This window comes from Podarcis cretensis (genome assembly GCF_951804945.1).
Source record: "Podarcis cretensis genome assembly, chromosome: 2".
NCBI lineage: Eukaryota > Metazoa > Chordata > Lepidosauria > Squamata > Lacertidae > Podarcis > Podarcis cretensis.
The window spans coordinates 86,589,348-86,608,036 of NC_137171.1; the positions used below are offsets into that span (position 1 = coordinate 86,589,348).

The 18,689-nt window shown below is 42.8% G+C and overlaps 1 protein-coding gene across 6 annotated transcripts in view; it reads left to right on the forward strand.

Annotated features, from left to right (window-relative positions):
• The first annotated feature begins 4,875 nt into the window (after nt 1–4,875).
• Nucleotides 4,876–18,689, forward strand: part of CHCHD6 (coiled-coil-helix-coiled-coil-helix domain containing 6) — a 200,248-nt gene continuing 186,434 nt past the window's right edge. For 2 of the 6 annotated variants that reach the window (XM_079964596.1, XM_079964600.1), the window contains exons 1-4: nt 4,876–5,095; nt 14,117–14,240; nt 17,094–17,163; nt 18,040–18,184. In XM_079964596.1, coding sequence (XP_079820722.1) covers nt 5,006–5,095; nt 14,117–14,240; nt 17,094–17,163; nt 18,040–18,184 — 429 coding nt within the window. In that variant the 5' untranslated portion in view covers nt 4,876–5,005. The remainder of the gene's footprint in view (nt 5,096–14,116; nt 14,241–17,093; nt 17,164–18,039; nt 18,185–18,689) is intronic. The other 4 variants (XM_079964598.1, XM_079964601.1, XM_079964597.1 and 1 more) reach the window with 3 other exon arrangements.

Consider the following 18,689-nt stretch of genomic DNA (forward strand, 5'->3'; position numbering starts at 1 on the left):
CCGTAAATCACATGAATTACATTTGCTGAGTGTGAATTCAGTGGCAGGTCAGAGCAAATGCCAGTCTTTGGTGGTTTTTATCAAGAATGGTATCCAAGCTCTCAGCAGGTTGATGTGATGACATTACATCATCCAGAAACAATGCATTAATCGGGGCTTGGTGTAAATTGGGGGTCCACAGTCTCACTTGTCACGCTCATAGCCAGTATTCTGCCCTTCCATCCCCTCTTGCAAGCCTGGCAAGCTGCAAGTGTCCTAGAGATAAGAAGAAGAAGAGGAGTTTGGATTTGATATCCCGCTTTATCACTACCCTAAGGAGTCTCAAAGCGGCTAACAATCTCTTTTCCCTTCCTCCCCCACAACAAACACTCTGTGAGGTGAGTGAGGCTGAGAGACTTCAGAGAAGTGTGACTGGCCCAAGGTCACCCAGCAGCTGCATGTGGAGGAGCAGGGAAGCGAACCCGGTTCACCAGATTATGAGTCCACTGCTCTTAACCACTACACCACACTGGCTAAGGTTAGGACTTGTTCTCATGCTGTGCTTCTGAAGCACATGGAGCACCATAGAACCCGCAGCACTATCCCAGGAATTATCTCTGCCCTGCACCATGTTTGGAGCTGGAAAAAAGGATTGTGCTTTTTGGAGGTGCCCATGGAGTGGGGGCCCTGAATCAAGTTTTGAGTTGCCTGAGTGCTTCTCATGCAATTTGGGGAAAATTGAACTGGGAGGTGATCTGAACTACAGTGGTACCTCGGGTTAAGTACTTAATTCGTTCTGGAGGTCTGTTCTTAACCTGAAACTGTTCTTAACCTGAAGCACCACTTTAGCTAATGGGGTCTCCTGCTGCTGCTGCGCCGCCGGAGCACGATTTCTGTTCTCATCCTGAAGCAAAGTTCTTAACCTGAAGCACTATTTCTGGGTTAGCGGAGTGTGTAACCTGAAGCGTATGTAATCCGAGGTACCACTGTACTTGGTAGATTATTTGGGGGAATAAATCAAGGTGAATTTTTTGAGATATGATTCGGGGTAATGAATTCAGACACCTGAAGAGGGGCACTGAACTGATTTGAAACAAGATCTATTGGAAAATTAGCTGGGCACTGCTGAATTGAAAAGGAACTGATTAGGGGAAGGATACAAATTAAAGAATTTATCAAAGGTGATTTAGATGGGAAATTAGTTGGCTTGCTGCTTTGGACATTCATATTCTAAATCCGTAGCTATACATCTAAATAAACTCATTTAAATCTGTTGTGATATGCCCATGCCCATGCTCCTGGTAGCACCACTCAGGTGTTCCATTACATATGATCCAACAGAATAGTCTTTTATTATGGGAGAAATTTATATTAAAAAAATGTACGATTGACCAAAAGGACAGGATTTTTTTCCATTTCATGTAGGGATAATTACTAGGCAGCAACAATCAATATCTGCTTTTGGAAAGTTCTGGGCTCAAAGTCCCAAATCTAAAGTTTTGCTTAGGCCTCTAGAAGGGCTTGAGCTAAACCAGGATTTCCCAAACCTGGGTCTCCAGCTGTTTTTGAACTACAACTCTTATCATCCGTCCCGGATGATGGGAATTGCAGTCTGAAAATAGCTGGAGACCCAAGCTTGGGAAACCCTGAGCTAAACCAAAAGGATATCTTGATTTCACCCACATGCATTGAACTGCTGCCTCCACCAAGGAGACATTGAGCTCAGTATTATATTGTCAACATTGATTAGCAGCAACTTCTCAGGGTTTCAGGAAGGGGACATTCCCAGTCCTACTCAAAGTTGCCTGGGATTGAACACGGGATCTCTATGAAATGAGTTTTGAAATTCCCTTCAGTCTCGAAAACAGTTTGCCATGAGGCATTGAGGGTCTTTTTGAGGGGAGGAGGGAAATCCTAAACCCTTGTTGAGTAAACACTCCTTTGGCTTGTCTTCAAGTTCTTAATTTGCTTTGTGACTCTGCATTTGTACAGAGGGATTGAAAGACGGAGAGAAATTAATTTCACAAGGACTCCCTTGCCTGCAAGCAGATATAATTCTTTACTGCAAAAGGCGCGTGCAGTGTGCTTCTAGGTAGTATAAAGACCTTAATTAGTTGCAAACCGGATGTGTTTTAATTGTTCTAGCAACCTTCCTTGTTCTGAAAACACAGCATTCATTTTTATGTGGAAACATGATTTAAACCTGTCATTTAAACTGGGCTTTTCTCTTGCTGATTGAAATCAATGTGCCCTGGGTGGAATGGATAGCCTTTTAAAATGTTGGATTCAAATAATTGTATTTTATTATGCTTTTCGTGTTTAATATACACTGGAGGATTTCTTTATTGTGGTTGCTATGGTAATGCATGCCAAAGTCCCTTTACAGATTTTTTTAAAAAAAAAAACTTCCGGAGCCTACAATTAGCTGTTTCATGTTTTTAAATAGATAACAACTGTTCTATTATTTTGTATTGGCATCGGCCCGCCTTCATCATAGCATATCAACAAAATATTTGTGATTTGGATGCACCTTGCATTTTGAAAGTTCACTTATCATTAATTGCTTTTGTTGGTGCAATTATAAGTGTGCTTTCCTTTATTGTTTCCTAGGAGGGAAGGGTACCTAGGGTGGGTGGCATCAGTTACATGACGGTAGCCTGCCTTCCCTCCCCGCACTCTGTATGATGACAAAAACATTACAATTATTTTGTCTGGAACAGGCAGTTTTTCCTCCTCCAGGCTTATCTCAACACAGACATCTACAGTTAATTTTACAGTCTCCAAACTTTATGAGCCCATTTTAATTTCCCCTTTCACTTGACAACCTGTGTATTGAGCATTTGTCCTGATTGTTTGCACAAAATTTGCAGGGAGGTTCGTGACAATGCGTCAGGGAAATATTATCCCACACTTTCCAGTGCATTGTTTTGTGCCAAATTCATTTTAATTAACCTGATTTCTCTATGTGATTGTGTCCCACCCAAAAACAAAAAAAAGTCTGGCAGTCCCCTTTTTGGCATAAATTATTAAATGTCTGGGAAGCTCAACAATTATAAGAATAACCTCAGGTTTTTTTCCAGCAAAAATTACGCATTTAAGCAGAAGCCTATTCTTGTTCCCAATTTTGCTCACTTACCAAAATTACTCACATATTGCACTGCTAGCCCTAATCAGAGAAACACATGCAAATTAATGGACACAAGTAATTTAGGTTTATTAACTTCAGTGGATCTACTCTGACAAGAATTTTCTCAATGATTTTTATTTTATTAAAATAAATGCCTTTCACGTAAATATTGTTAGGGTGTGTACAAAAATACATTAAAATTAGATTAAAACCTACTTACAGAAAAAAATAAAATACCAGCCCACATTAGGCCAAAGCAGACATATCAAGTTATTACAGTCAATTGTTTGGTTGGCTGCAGGCTGATGTACTTACAGAAATGATAATACCTGTTATTAGGAACATACATTTAGGTGAAAGCAGCCCAGCTGCTGGGGAATCACTTTAGAGATGTGCATTTGTGCTTCATATGTTCAGTGCTAGAAACACTGATGTAGCCCCTGTTCTGTGCAGTTGTATCCAGCTCCAAGACAGTTGAGGCTGCGCTGCATGGAACAAAGCCCTGACCCAACCTGCTTTTTGAAAAAGAAAATCATATTTGAACGAGAGATTGCAATTTTTAGTAAGAGTTCTGCCTCCCACCCCAATACTTTACTGACCAGTCATTTTTTCATTCATAAATGCAGCCACTATAAATCTTACAGGATTTTGATATTTTTCCCTTGCAAGTACTTTGCTACACTGAATTTAATATTGTGTGCTCGATAGCAGCTCCCCTTCTTTCTTCTCTCCAGATCTTAGTCCTATTCCTTCTGCCCCTTTTTTCTTTTTAATGGAACTCTCAGTTTTAAAAACAGACGGAGCTGTCGCAAATATTTCAGTGGAACTAGCTTCAGTTAGGTTGAGAAAAAGCCACACTTACTTGGCCACATCTAAACCAGGTGATTTTAAGGCTTATATAGCCCTAATTATTCTATGCTTCTGGCTTAATGATTAGGGATCATACCACAAGAGGGAATTAGAAAATAATTTAGTCCTGCTGTTATTATTATAACTCCTGAAAGAAATATTAAAAACAAAACTTAAACTTGAAGTTTGAAAAGTAGTCTGGTCTGCTGTTTGTGAATTCTCACAATCTAAAATAGCAATAAATAAATAGCAATACAATTTAGTCAGCAACTAACCTCATACTATGTTCAAGGGCAGCTTGATCCTAAGCACGTTTACATAAGTAAGTACCCTTGTGTTTGGTGGGCTTACTCAGTCCACCAACCAAGCAAATGTGCATATTCCAGAGTTGTAGTTTCAGACAGAAGCTGTCAACTATGCTCCTTGCTAGGAATCGAGGCTCGGAAAATTAAAATTCTGCGCATCCTAAAACCTATCACCACAGTAGAAACCGCATGCAAAATGTCATGGGCAAGTAAGAATACAGAAGTGGCAAGGGCAATGGATCAATCTTGATTAGCAGCAAGCCTGCCGCCATCCTAAAAAAAACAAAACCCAACACAACCCTGTGTTTAAGGGGCTTCTAAAATGAATGGACTAAACTGCACCTCTGTAGTGAAAGTGGCGCCTGTTAGCTAAAAGAGGCCCAAGGTCCCAGGTGAGGTCTTGACCCAACAGCTGCGGCCATCGTGTGCTGTCGCAGGACGCAAAGAAACCTCCTGCCTTCCCGATCCATTGCATCCCACCTTCGGCCGGTAAGCAGCATCCTCGGCGGGCAGCATTTGGATCAGGAAGACCACAATTCCCAGCGTGCCTTGCGGCCGGCCTCCAACACCGCGCCTTGCCATTGGCTCCTTCGCCGACAGCCGCCAACCAGGCGCGGGCTTGTAGGTTGGTAGAGCGGTGTGTTCCGTCTGTGTGTAGATCTTGCTCTTTTCTGCCCCATCCCGGGTAGGGAGGAAGCCGAGGGAATTGGTTTTCCCGCCCGCGGTGGTTATTCCTGCTGTTGCTATGGGGGGTGGCGGGAGTAGCCATGGCAATAGGAAGGTCTCCTTCGAGATGGATGAACAGGAGCGAGTGCGAGTCCTGCAGGGCATCCGGGTGAGTAGGAGGGCGAGCGCGGGGTGGCGGGCGCCTGCCGGGTAAAGGGCTGGGGGGGGGAGGGGGACGGGGCGGGGGACTAGGCAAGTCCGGGGGTGGTGGAGGGGGGCATGGGAGTACTGAGAGGATGTCTCTGGGGAGCAGGGACACGGGATCTAGGGGTCATGGGCTACTCTGGATTGAGTCCTAATGGTCCCCAAGGTTATAAAGTGTGTTTGGTAGGGAAAAGATACTCCTGCTTTCCTGAAGGTGTCCACCTACATTTCTTCTTAAAGCCCACGACTCCTTTAATGTGACACGTTTAATAGGGCCATGAGTATCAGTTGCTGGGAAACTCAAGAGAAGAGAGTACATGTGGGCTTCCCATAAGTTTCTGGCTGGCTACTCTGAGAACAGGATCCTGGATGGGGTGGGCCTCTGGTCTGACCCAGCATGGCTTTCCTTACATCTGTCATTCTTATATTATATTATATTAATATATATATATATAGTTTTACAATTTTGAATATACATTTAAACCTTAAGAAGGGAAGTCATTGATATTTTCTCTTTCCATGGTTCATTCTGCATAGCATAAATCCCCACATATTTTATATAAACTAAACCATTCAGTATTCCACTATTACTTCCATCAAAACTTATTTATACTGTTCAAATTCTCTTAATGCTGCCAGCGTTTTCAAGTGTACACAGTTTCCCTCCATATATTCAGTGAACATTTTCTTCTTTAAACTAATGTTCTTGTTCTCTTATTCTATAAGTTAGATCCACAAGCTGTGCATATTCCATCAGTTTAAGTTGCCATTCTTCTTTGGTTGGGACCTCACTTGTTTTCCATTTTTGGGCTAACAAAACACGGGCCACCTTAGTTGCATACATAAATAACATTTTTTGACACCTGGGTCCTTATGTTTATCTGATCCAGTAGGGCTCTTCTTACATTCTTAAAACTGCTAGTCTTTCAATTATCGCAATACTCTTAATAGAAGAGCATCTTGTGGCTTATGAAGGCAGATGGCCTAGTAGCCTTTTTATTAATAAAGATTTCTAGTGTTGTTTAAAGTGCTCAAATTTATTTCTAATTCTTACTTCGCAGCGGTTTTGTGAGGTATTTTTTTTTTAATCCCATTTTATACATGTGGCAAAATCATTTGAGAATAATTTTGTTGACCGCTACTTGTCATGTTAGTGAGTGAAAAGGGATTTGAACCCAGGTCCAAACCCAGTATAATTTGTTGAATGTAGGAGGCAGCTGAGGAAAAAGAGCATGCTACTCCTGCTCATAAAAGCAATATGGAATTGTAGGCAAGTAGGGACAGCCTTGCCATTTAACAGCACTGCAGATGGATGCATACAGCTGTCAATTCAATTAAATCATGTGTATGTGGAGAAAAGGGTTGTGACATGTTACAGTACAGTCTTCAATAGCTTCTGTATAGAAAGCTCATTTGATATTATTATTATTAATGTGCATCCAATCTTAGAGAATGGCAGTATGTCCAACAGAAGTGTAGTCTCAGAGTACAACATCTGGACTATGCAAAACAAATTGGTATAAAATGCACATTGTAGTACAGTGGTACCTTGGTTTTTGAACATACAGTGGAACCTCGGGTTACAGACGCTTCAGGTTACAGACTCCGCTAACCCAGAAATAGTGTTGAATTTGCAGTGTCCCAAGCACAGCGGAATGATGAGGAGTACGTGCCACATACTCTATATTACTTTATTTACACTTCAAAGCTGGTAGATTACAGAAAAACATCTTGCCTCTGCCGGAGCAGAGAAAGCATCCTCTCTCCTCTGATGCACGGAGAGAACACACTGTGTGAACAGTGAAAAACAGGAAACCAGTGTACGTCACATCCAGTCTCCTTTCCCGTGAGAAACTCCAACAGCAACTCTGACTGGAATGTAAACATTGTCTTGTGACAAGCATTTCGCTGCACAGTGAAGAGAGCAGAAACCAACATCCTCCCCCTTTCTGTGAACATCACTGGGCAGCGTGTTCGTACAATATCAGTACAAACCCAACTTCTGCACATAGGTACAGTGTTGATCCCTTGATACAATCTTGGACAATACATCAGCAGGAATTTCATTACCTGGCATATAGGACACCGTTACGAGTCCCTTCTGAATACGTTCCCTAGCATGTTGCAACTTCAATTGCAAGTGCTTCGTGCTTTGCTTACAACCTTCAGAATTCAGCAAAGCCAAACATGCTTTGTTGTCCTGGTAAACCTGGATTGGACATTTGACAGGAATTTTCATGTCTTTGCACAATTGTAACAACCATTCACAATCCTTAAGTGAATAAGACAGTGCATTCAGTTCAGCTTCACAAGTACTTAAGCTAACTGTTGTTTGCTTCTTGCATGACCAATCAAATAGACCCTGATTGTACATATAGCAAACTCCAGACGTGCTTTTCCTGTCTGCAGTGTCACTTCCAAAACTTGCATCTGCAAATATCTCAAGACCACCAGACTTCTGATTGTTAAATCTCAGTCTGTAATGCATAGTGCCTTTCAAATACCGCGCTACGCGTTTCAGAGCTTTCCAATCCTTAACAGTAGGATTGTTGACTTGTCTGCTTAGCAAATTACAGCTAACAGCAATGTCTGGTCTTGAATATCTGGCAATGAAGTTTAGCTTGCCTAGCACACTTCTGTACAGTGTAGTGTCAGAAAATGCTTCTTCAGTGTCATCTACCTGATAACCTGTTGTCATCGGTGTGTCTACAGGGTTAGCATCCATCAGGTTTAGTCTGCTTAACACATCAGCAATTTTCCGTGACTGGTGTACTAGAATGTTACCATCTTGATCTCTTTCTATTTCAAGAGATAGGTAGTTGTTTACCTCACCAAGATCTTTCATGTCAAAGTGTTCTTTCAGTTGAGCTAGGGAGTTATTGTACATTGTGACATCCTTCCAAAAGAATAAAAGATCATCAACATAAAACAAGCAATACAGTTTCTTTTGCCCCTCCTCTTTGACAAATACACATGGATCAGCTTTCCCTTGCATAAAACCTAGAGAAAACAACACTTCAGTGAGTTTTGTGTGCCAACACCGTGCACTTTGTTTGAGACCATAAAGGGACTTCTTCAGAGCACAAACAAATCCCTGTTTTACCTGTACGCCATCAGGTGGAAGCATATAAAGTGATTCATCTAGAGATCCGTACAGAAAAGCTGTATTCACATCGTGGTGACTAATGTGTAGATTCTCCTCTGCAGCTAGCTTGAGCATAAGCCTAATGCTCTCATACCTCACTGTGGGTGAGTAGGTCTCGTGATAGTCTTCACCTGGTACCTGTGCAAAACCTCTGGCTACCAATCTGGCTTTCTGTCTGACTATCTTGCCATTTTGATCAGTCTTCGCTTTGAAGACCCATTTGCTTCCAAGCAGTTTCATTCCTGGAACTACTGGAACAAGGTCCCATGTTTTGTTCCTTTCCAAGGAATCAAGCTCAGCCTTCATGGCATTTAACCATGGCTCAGCTTCCTTTGAATCCAAATCCTGGATTTCTTGGAAACTTGAAGGTTCAAATACCTTCTTGGAGCTTTTAACAGCTGTTACTGCTATCTTGGCAAATTCATCAGCAAATCTCTTTGGAGGTCTGCCTTTCGTGGCTCTTTGTGACCTGCGAATTAGCCTTAGGTCTTCAACACTCTCCTCTTCCTTCTTAGGAGAAAAGTGACCTATTGTGAACAATGGTTCTTCCAATTCCTGATCAGAGCTTTCAGAGGGTCGCATAGAGGCTTTCGCACTCTTGAAATCCTCTGAATCACCCGATTCAGTTTCAGACTCAGAATCAGAACCTTCATCAGTGGGTGTGGGTTGCTGTGGCTGCTTTTGACTATCCTCAGTCTCATCACTGTCATCAGGATAACATTGGAAAATTCCCACATTCTCCCCCCACTTGGCATTGTACTCAACACTTCTTCTGAGCTTAATTGTCTTTGAGTCAGTCATCATTATTCTGTAAGAACCTTTCTGATAACCTAGAAAGATACCATGCAAACCACGCTTGTCTAACTTGGAGTTTTGTGGTGAGTGAACCCACATGTCAGAACCAAAAATTTTCATGTGTTTGATATATGGTTTCTTGCCAAACATCTTCTCATAGGGGGTACAACCAATCGCTGAAGATAACCTGCGATTATAACTGTAAACAAAACACGAGAGAGATTCAGCCCAATAACTCTCTGGAAGATTTGCATCATGCAGCAAGGTTTTTAACCCTTGAAGCAATGTTTGATTTGCCCTCTCGCAAAGTCCATTCTGCCATGGCGAGCGAGGACTAGACAACTCGTGTTGAATTCCTTTCTCAGACAGAAAAGCTTCAAACTGCTGAGAAGTGAATTCCCCCCCGCGATCAGTGAAAAGAATTTTTATCTTCTTACCATGCACATTTTCCAACCAAGCACAGAATTCCTTGAACCTTGGAAAAGCCTCTGATTTCTGCTTGAGATTATACACATAAACATACCTGGAAAATGCATCAATGAGAACCATGAAGTACCTATTTCCACCCAAAGAGGGCGCTAGTGGTCCAACCAAATCAGCATGAACAATTTGGTATGGTTCTGTAGCTTGCCTACTAGACACCTTACCTTTCGCAGCCATTTTCACCTTGTTTGCTGCGCATGCCTTGCACTTCATGTGGTACCTGCAGGGTTTAATAGTCATACCTTCAACCAAGGCAGGCATTTTAGATACTGCCTCAAAATTCAAATGACCAAATTTTCGGTGAAAATCATGAATACATTCTGCATGCAAACTTTTGTTAGAACCTGCAATGCAACAAGTGTCATCCTGCACATCATCATCAAAATACAAAACATACAAACGATCAACATATTCAGCATGCAATACATAATCATTTTTCTTTGTGATGATGCACCTTTTGTTCTTAAAGGAAACGTCAATTTTCCGCTCATTCAGCTGTCCAACGCTGAGCAGATTATGTTTGGCATCTGGTACATAAAGTACATCCTTTATCGATAAGTCCAAACTGTGAAGAACAACAGTTCCGTAGCCTTTACTGAGGATCGTGGTCATCCGCCTGGTGAATTGCACCTTCCTGCGGTGTAAAAGACACGAACAGTCGCTTATCGTTGCACATGTGGTGCGTTGCAGCCGAATCAACAACGAAGAAAGATCTAGACGTCTTCTGGACCTTTGCAACCTCTGGAGTGAAGCGTGAGACCATTGCCTTGTGCTGCTCTGTCCTGGACACCGGACCTTTGCCTTTGCTCAGGCCTTTTCCACGCGGTGAGCTTCCGCTGCGCTGCTCTGTCTTGGCCCTGGGATATTTGCATTCCCTCTTTCTATGGCCTAGACGTCCACACGAGTAGCATTTCACTGCCTTCAAAGCTTTGGCGCCATCTGGTGTTTCCACTGCACTCTGGGATGACGTCTGTGAAGACTCCCCCTTACCCATGCAGCTAGCACCCCGGCGGTCTGCTTCATTCAGAATCACGGCAGTAACATAGTCCACTGTCAGCTGAGCAGTTGGCTGTACAGCAATCTGAGTGGCAACAGACTCCCAACCTGAACCCAAAGATTGTAGTATCATGAAGGAATACACAGCCTCTGGAAAGTTGAGTCCTCTCTGTTGCAGCTCATGTCTCAGATTCTGCATCTCCATCAGATGTGTACGCACATCTCCACCTTCAGCAAGAGCCATATTATGCAGCTTGGTAAAATAAAACATAGTGGATCCAGCTTCTGTCCTCAAGTGAGCCTCTCTCAAAGCGTCCCAAATTTGTCTGGCTGAGGTCTTATCACGCAATAGACAGAGCTCTTCTGGGGATACTATCAATGTAAGAGTTCCCCTTGCTTTGGAATCTTTAGCTTCCCATGCATCTGTAACTGGAGCTGGGAGGGTGTCTGTAATTACTTCAAACAGACCCTCTTTCCGCAGAATAGCCTCTGCATAGAGAACCCGGTCCGCATAGTTTTTCTTATTGAGCTTAGGAATCCCAAAAGCATCAGCTAGCTTTGCATTCGCCATTTCTGCTGCGTTAAATTATGCTGCGTCACTGCTGCAGCTGCTTTATTCCAAAAGCACTTTTAAAAGTTACTTTCGGTTTCCCCAGCATAGGAGCTTGTTCCGCCTTTGCCTGTGCCCGGCAAAATGGCCATAAAAGTTCAAAGTCCAGCCATAAAGCCATTAAATAGAAGCTGGCAGGCTGCCCGGAGCATGAGCAACATACCTCTCATCAATCATCCTGACGCGCGGAGATATCGTCCGATCCGTCCCTCTGCTTTCCTTTGCATTCTTTGCCGGCACTCCGAAGTCCATCCGTCACTTTGACTGCGTTGTTCTGGGCCGATAACCAGGAATGTTGAATTTGCAGTGTCCCAAGCACAGCGGAATGATGAGGAGTACGTGCCACATACTCTATATTACTTTATTTACACTTCAAAGCTGGTAGATTACAGAAAAACATCTTGCCTCTGCCGGAGCAGAGAAAGCATCCTCTCTCCTCTGATGCACGGAGAGAACACACTGTGTGAACAGTGAAAAACAGGAAACCAGTGTACGTCACATCCAGTCTCCTTTCCCGTGAGAAACTCCAACAGCAACTCTGACTGGAATGTAAACATTGTCTTGTGACAAGCATTTCGCTGCACAGTGAAGAGAGCAGAAACCAACAAATAGTACCTTGGATTAAGAACTTTGCTTCAGGATGAGAACACAAATCACGCAGTGGCAGTGCGGCGGCAGTGGGAGGCCCCATTAGCTAAAGTGGTGCTTCAGGTTAAGAATGGACCTCCAGAACGAATTAAGTTCTTAACCTGAGGTACCACTGTAATCCATTCCGGAAGATCGTTTGAGTTATGAAACGTTTGAAAACTGAGGCGCAAAGGGCTGTTTGCAAATTCAGTAGAGAAAATTGAAAAAAACTCAGCGGAAGCTGCTCAACTTCTGAGGCGCGTTCAAAAACGGCAGCATTTACTTTGGGGTTTTCAGCGTTCGAAAACCGAAACGTTTGACTTCCGAGATGTTCGAAAACCAAGGTACCACTGTATCTGTGTGTATGTTTTGAATAATTGAGGCGATCCTAAGTTCTTAATATCAAGGGAATTTCTCTGTAACCGTAAACATCTTTTCATTTTACAAGGCCCCAAGTACTCTGTTGCTTGTGAGTGCAGAATGACAAGAACCAAACTGCAAGTCATTAAACATTGCAAGTTTACAAATTCAAGTGTGGAAGTGTTCATAAAACACTGGATCAGTTTCAAGCAATATTATTTGTATCAGTTGTAATTGATTAGTATCTGCTCTCCATCACAAAGTTACTAGCTAAGGGAATTTTTTTTAAAAGCCTCGTCAGCTTCCCAAGTACAGTAAGCAACTTTTAAAATATATATAAAAAGCTTTTTCGCAGTATGCAACTTGTAGAAGGTGCATTGATTTAGCTTTGGTTGTTGCAAGCAGTTCTGTCATGAAGACTAATCAAACTGGTAGATTAAAGAGTATAAAACAGAGATCAGATAAGGATTGAAAACAGCTGAGGAAAGGATAGTAGAGAGAGAGAGAGAGAGAGAAGAAACAAAAGCTCACTCTAAGGAGAAGAATGTTGGAAGATTCAGGACCAACAAAAAAAGTACTTTTTCATGCAACACATCATTAAATTATGGAACTCACTCCTATAGGAGTCATGATTGCCACCAACTTGGATGCCTTTAAAAGAGGAGTAAACAAATTAATGGAGAATAAGGCTAGCCGTAGCTACTAGCCATGATAGCTGTGCTTGGGCTCCACAGCCATGGGCATAGCCAGGCAAGTGCCCCCCCCATCAAGTAAATAAATAAAATATTTAACTGACTGATGAATTGCATGGCAGATAACTCAGTTTTTACCCCCCCCCCAACGTAAAGCCTGCCCCCTAAAAGAAATACTGACTGTGCCCACTTTCACAGCTAAAGGTCCTAATGGCAGGCTTCTCACAGACATCTGGCTGGCCACTGTGAGAACAGGATGCTGGACTTCCTGGGTCATTGGCCTGCTCCAGCAGAGTCCTTATTTGGGGAAGGGCAATTTGATAATCCTGTTCTTGCTTTCTATTAGAGAAGCCCTAAGCAATCTACAGCAAAGGGATTAGGCTTTTCTTTTTAATTTCATACTAACAAATATATCTGTAATCACGATAAGTTTATTTGATATTCTTGTCTCTTGCTATTTTTATCCTTATGTGCATAGACCCTTAGGAATAGGGTGGGCTAGAATTCCAAATATATTCTAAAAATCATTTTTAGAAAATTATTTTCTAGCATATTCAGTTCCTTTTTTGGGACATTCTCAAAGATGGTAACTTTACTCTTCCAGCATTGCCTGAGGAGTGTCAAAATGACAAATAAATACCTGCTATGCAATCCCTTTCCTATTCATGCCTAAATGTATTTTGGGGGAATGTACTGTATACCTTTCAGGTATACTTATGGTAGCTTACAGAAAAATAATACAACAAAATAATCAGTCTTATTAGGACTGTTTTTAGATCACTATATACCCTGCACATCATAACAGCCCATTAGCAGCAGACAGCAAACTAAAATTTTGACTAGTGAATAATTATTTTCCTCTAGAGTGTTTGTCATTCTTTTGTTATTAAGGGTATTCTTTTGTTATTGTCATTCTTTTGTTATTAAGGGTAAGTTGTTGCATCTCCAATAATTTCCAGAGAAGAGATAGAGAGATGAAGGCAGCAGCACATGAATTATGATTTCTTGATCTCCAACACTTAGTTTGGGGATTCATCCAAATTCTGATACAGGGGTGGCGATCTACTCACAGAGTTAAAAACTGGCAGTGATCTAACCCCTTTTTTTGGGTTCAGGTCAAAGTTGTTGAGCTTCTTAGGGAGGAGCCATGGATCTACCAGTGATCTACCACAGACGTTCAGTGATCTACTGGTAGATCACAATCTACCTGTTGGACGTGCCTGCTATAATACAACTAGTCTCTCTTTTTCTTTCTCTCTGCTTTTAAAATTGTGTTAGCTTTCTGAAGATGTGGTGAAACGAATGAAGGAACCTTTCCAACCTAAAAGGGATCAGCGATCACCATCCTTGTCTCCGGCTCCTTTGTTGCAATCTACAGAAGGGAAATGTAAGACGTCTACAGGTATAGTGCTGAATTTTTACAGTACTCATATGTGTGACATATGGCTGTCTTCCTTTTTCACAGCACACTTGTGTTTCATCAATGCATCAGCATTTTTAAGGTAACAGTGTGTAATGGGATATGGGGTTGCTTGTGCGTAAGCGCCAAACTGCTCCAAGCTGAGTAGTTTGGTTAAACCTTTCCCTGGCCGGACAGCCCTTTCTCCGTGGCTGTCTCAATCACTGGCAGAATCCGTCAGTGGGCGTTTCCTGAATTTCCTCCAACATAAAAGTTCTTTGACAGCAAGTCGCCGCCTAGCTTCCCTGCACGGAAGCTTTCTGCGCAGAGTGGGCGTCCCAAGAGGAGGTCCTGTGCTCTCCCCGCTGGTCTCGCTGGAACCGTCCCTGAGCCTTCCCTCCGAAGCTCCCTCAGCCTCCCCTTCCTCAGCGGAAGCTCTCCCTCTCTCCTTGCTGGTTCCCTCTCCAGCGTCATCGGGGAGCCTTACCACCACCCTTGGCTCCGATGGCAGTTCCCTGACACAGTGACTTAGTACATTCTACAGTGGTGCCCCGCAAGACGAATGCCTCGCAAGACGGAAAACCCGCTAGACGAAAGGGTTTTCCGTTTTGGAGGTGCTTCGCAAAACGAATTTCCTATGGGCTTGCTTCGCAAGACGAAAATGTCTTGCGAGTTCCTGCAGGTTTTTTTCCCTCCCCCCCTTTTTCTAAGCCGCTAAGCCGCTTATCAGCTGATCCGCTAAGCCGCCAAGCCGCTTAACAGCTGATCAGCTAAGCCGCTTATCAGCTGAGCTGCTAAGCCGCTTATCAGCTGATCCGCTAAGCCTCTAAGCCGCTAATAGCGCTAATCCGCTAAGCCGCTAATGGGCTTGCTTCGCAAGACGAAAAAACCGCAAGACGAAGAGACTCGCGGAACGGATTCTTTTCGTCTTGTGAGGCACCACTGTATTTCCATTTAGCTGGGCACATGTTCTGGGTCCATTGTTGTTCAACATCTTTATAAAAGACTTGAATGAAGGAGTGGAGGGGATGCTCATCCAACTTGCAGATGACACCAAACTGGGTGGGGTAATCAATGCTGCAGAAGACAGAATCGGGATTCAATGTGACCTTAACAGATTGGAGAACTGGGTCCAAAGTAACAAAATGAATTTCATTAGGGAAAAATATAAGGTTCTACAGTTAGGTAGGAAGAACCAGCTGCACAAATATAAGATGTGGGGGGACATCTGGCTTGCCAATAGTACATTTGAAAAGGATCCAGGGGTCTTGGTGGATCACAAGCTTAACATGAGCCAACAGTGTGATGCAGCAGCAAAAAAAAAGCTATTTCTGTTCTAGACTGCATATAGTGTTCTGATCAAGGGAAGTAAGAGTATTGCTCTATTTTGCCTTGGTCAGACCATACCAGGAGTACTGTATCCAGTTCTGGGTGTACCACAATTTAAGGAGGATATTGACAAGTTGGAACATGTGCAGAGGGGGGCAACGAAGATGATAAAGGGTCTGGAAATCAGGCCTTATGAGGAATGGTTGAGGAGTTGAGTATGTTTAACCTGGGTAAGGGAATGAGAGGAGATATTATAGCCATCTTCATATATCTATCACATGAAAGATGGAGCAAACTTGTTTTCTCCTGCTCCGGACAGCAGGACCTAAACCAATGGCTTCAAGTTACAAGAAAGGAGATGCAGACCAAATATCAGGAAGAACTTTCTGACAGTAAGAGCTGTTGAACAGTAGAACTGACTCTCTCGGAAAGTGGTGTGCTCTTCTTCATTGGAGGTTTTTAAGCTGAGTCTAAATGGCCATCTGTCATGGATGCTTTAGTTGAGATTCCTGCATTGTAGTGGGTTAGACTAGATGACCTTTGGGCTCCCCTCAAACTCTACAATTCTAAAATGTTTTGTTACTCTACAGCATTGAGAGCCCGTGTGGTTTAGTTGTGGTTTAGTATTGACCTAGGACTGAAGAGACTAGGATTCAAATCCTTGCTGGACCATAAGGTCCACTGGGTGTTCTTGGGCCAGTCACCGACTCTAATCTTAATCTAGCTCACAGGGTTGTCATGAAGATAATATGGGTGGGGGGGATTTTCTTTACCATGGTTTCCTTGGCAGAAAGGTGGGATATAAAGGCACTAATAAATAGAGTAAAATGTAGGAGAAAGCAACCATAATACGACTGTTATATTTGATTGATTATATTTGGTGCTTAGGGATTGTACCATAAGCATGTAGTGTAGTTATGTGTGTTCAGAGGTTCGCGAACCTATTCCAGATGTTACCAGTGAGAAAGAAGTGGAGGAATTCTGATGGAGCTCAGCTGTTTCATTCTCTGCCTAATGGCTTGTTTCAAAGAATGGTCTCTCGTGAGTGGTTTGCTTACCTAAGTCAGCTGGTTCTTGATTTCCTCTGTAGTCCCTAAACAAGCATTCTTGGCTCATCTGTCAGTTGTCCCTTCAGGAGCCTTAATCTTGTTGTTTTGAGGGATCTGGTATGATTTGTGAGCTAGTGAACCAGTTCTTTACTGGTTGAAAATGAGCTGATTAGCTTTCCCCCATAATGTCTAGTTGTGGGTAAAAAAATATTAATTGTAAGAGCCCCCCTGCTTTAAAGATGAACTCCACACTACTCCCACCTGCCTTGTTCCGTGTCATAGTTACAGGAACAATTTATTCAGTCTTCATGATTTAACAAAGATTTTCTCACTCAATCGTAGACCATTGCTAATTTAACTCAGTGACTTGCTGGAATGTTACACCTCTGCCCTTTTATACATCAAATATTTTAATTAATCAAGGAGAGAGGCAACTTTTTATTCCACATTAGTTGTATTCTTCTTTTCTTTTCTCCAGAGATCCGTCCACCAACAGCTGACAACTTGGGCCGAAAACCCTCTGAAGCAGAGGAGGATCTGTACAAGAGGTGAGACATGTTTGCATCATAAGATCACCATCCAGATTCATCTGGTGCAGTGCTACTGTTTTGTGGTTGGTGGGAACAATGCAGTGGACGGGAGAGCTGAAATTGTCTTTCGTTGCTTTTCTGCTACCACAGGCCCAACCCAACCTTTAGGACAGAGGTGGTGAACTTGTGATCCTGACCAATATGTTGTTGGTCTCCAACTCCCATCAGACCTAAGCAGCTTGGACAATGCTCAGGGTTGATGGGATGGTTGTCCTGCAACATTTGGAGAACCACAAGTTCTCCACCCAGCCTTAAGGCAATGAAGAATTTTCTCACTCCTGGTATTACTGAGTATCAGAGTACTTGGGCATGTATGATCTATGTTGTTGTTTAGTCATTTAGTCGTGTCCGACTCTTCGTGACTCCATGGACCAGAGCACGCCAGGCACTTCTGTCCTCCACTGCCTCCCGCAGTTTGGTCAAACTCATGCTGGTAGCTTCGAGAACACCATCCAACCATCTCGTCCTCTGTCGTCCCCTTCTCCTTGTGCCCTCCATCTTTCCCAACATCAGGGTCTTTTCCAGGGAGTCTTCTCTATAAGATGATCTATAAGATGGCATATTAAAATCTATTCTCTTCCCTGGGCAGGGGTGAGGTGGTGTAGTGGTGGTGTCACTGAATAGTTGGAATGATTGGGTATGAGCCAATTGTGTGTGCATCACCTTCTGATTGGATTGCTCATTGCTCAGTTACATTCATAGCTCATTGTGCTCCAGAAATTAAAATGGTGACCTGGTAGAGCATAACTCTGCTCACTATGGTTCCGGCCATGAGAGCTGCACCTTAATTTGGGAGTCCAAAGGGATTTGCTGAGCCCTTCCTTCTCCCAACAGGTATGAGCAAGAGCAGGCAATGGTCCAAGAGGAGCTACTCCGACTGGCCAAAAGAGAGCGGGAGGCAGCCAACGAGAGTCTGAATGTGAGCCTCCAGCGGGAGAGAAATACCACCAATGAAGAGAAGCTGAAAGCAGCCCAGCTGGTGAGTATCACAAAAGCTTTTTTGGGAGGTAGCACCCACCCCCTGGAATGCCATTCCTCGGGTAATTCATGAGGGAAAGACAATAATAACCTTTAAGCGCTTCTTTAAAAGTTTAGCCATACTTTCTTGGACTCTGACATTTAATTTTTGATTTCCTATTTTCTTTACAGCTGTTTTATTTGTGATACCTCTTTTTTTACATGCTTTTATGAAACTTTATTGATTGTTGTGTTTTTATTCTTTGCAAACTGTTTAGAGGTTTCTTATGATACTAAGTGGTATAATTTGTGTAATAAACAGTTTAGTCTATAAACAGGTTTTTATTTAATTAGTCAGTTAAATGTTAAAATCTTTTTCATAGCCCCTCCTTGAGTTGTATAACTCGTAAGAAGACTTTAAGGCAGGAAGAAGATACACGAAATAGGGATGGCTATTGGCCATGTGAACTATGGCTGCAGGGAGTTGAAACCCAACATCTGGTTTCCCCGCCTCTTTTATGGCATCT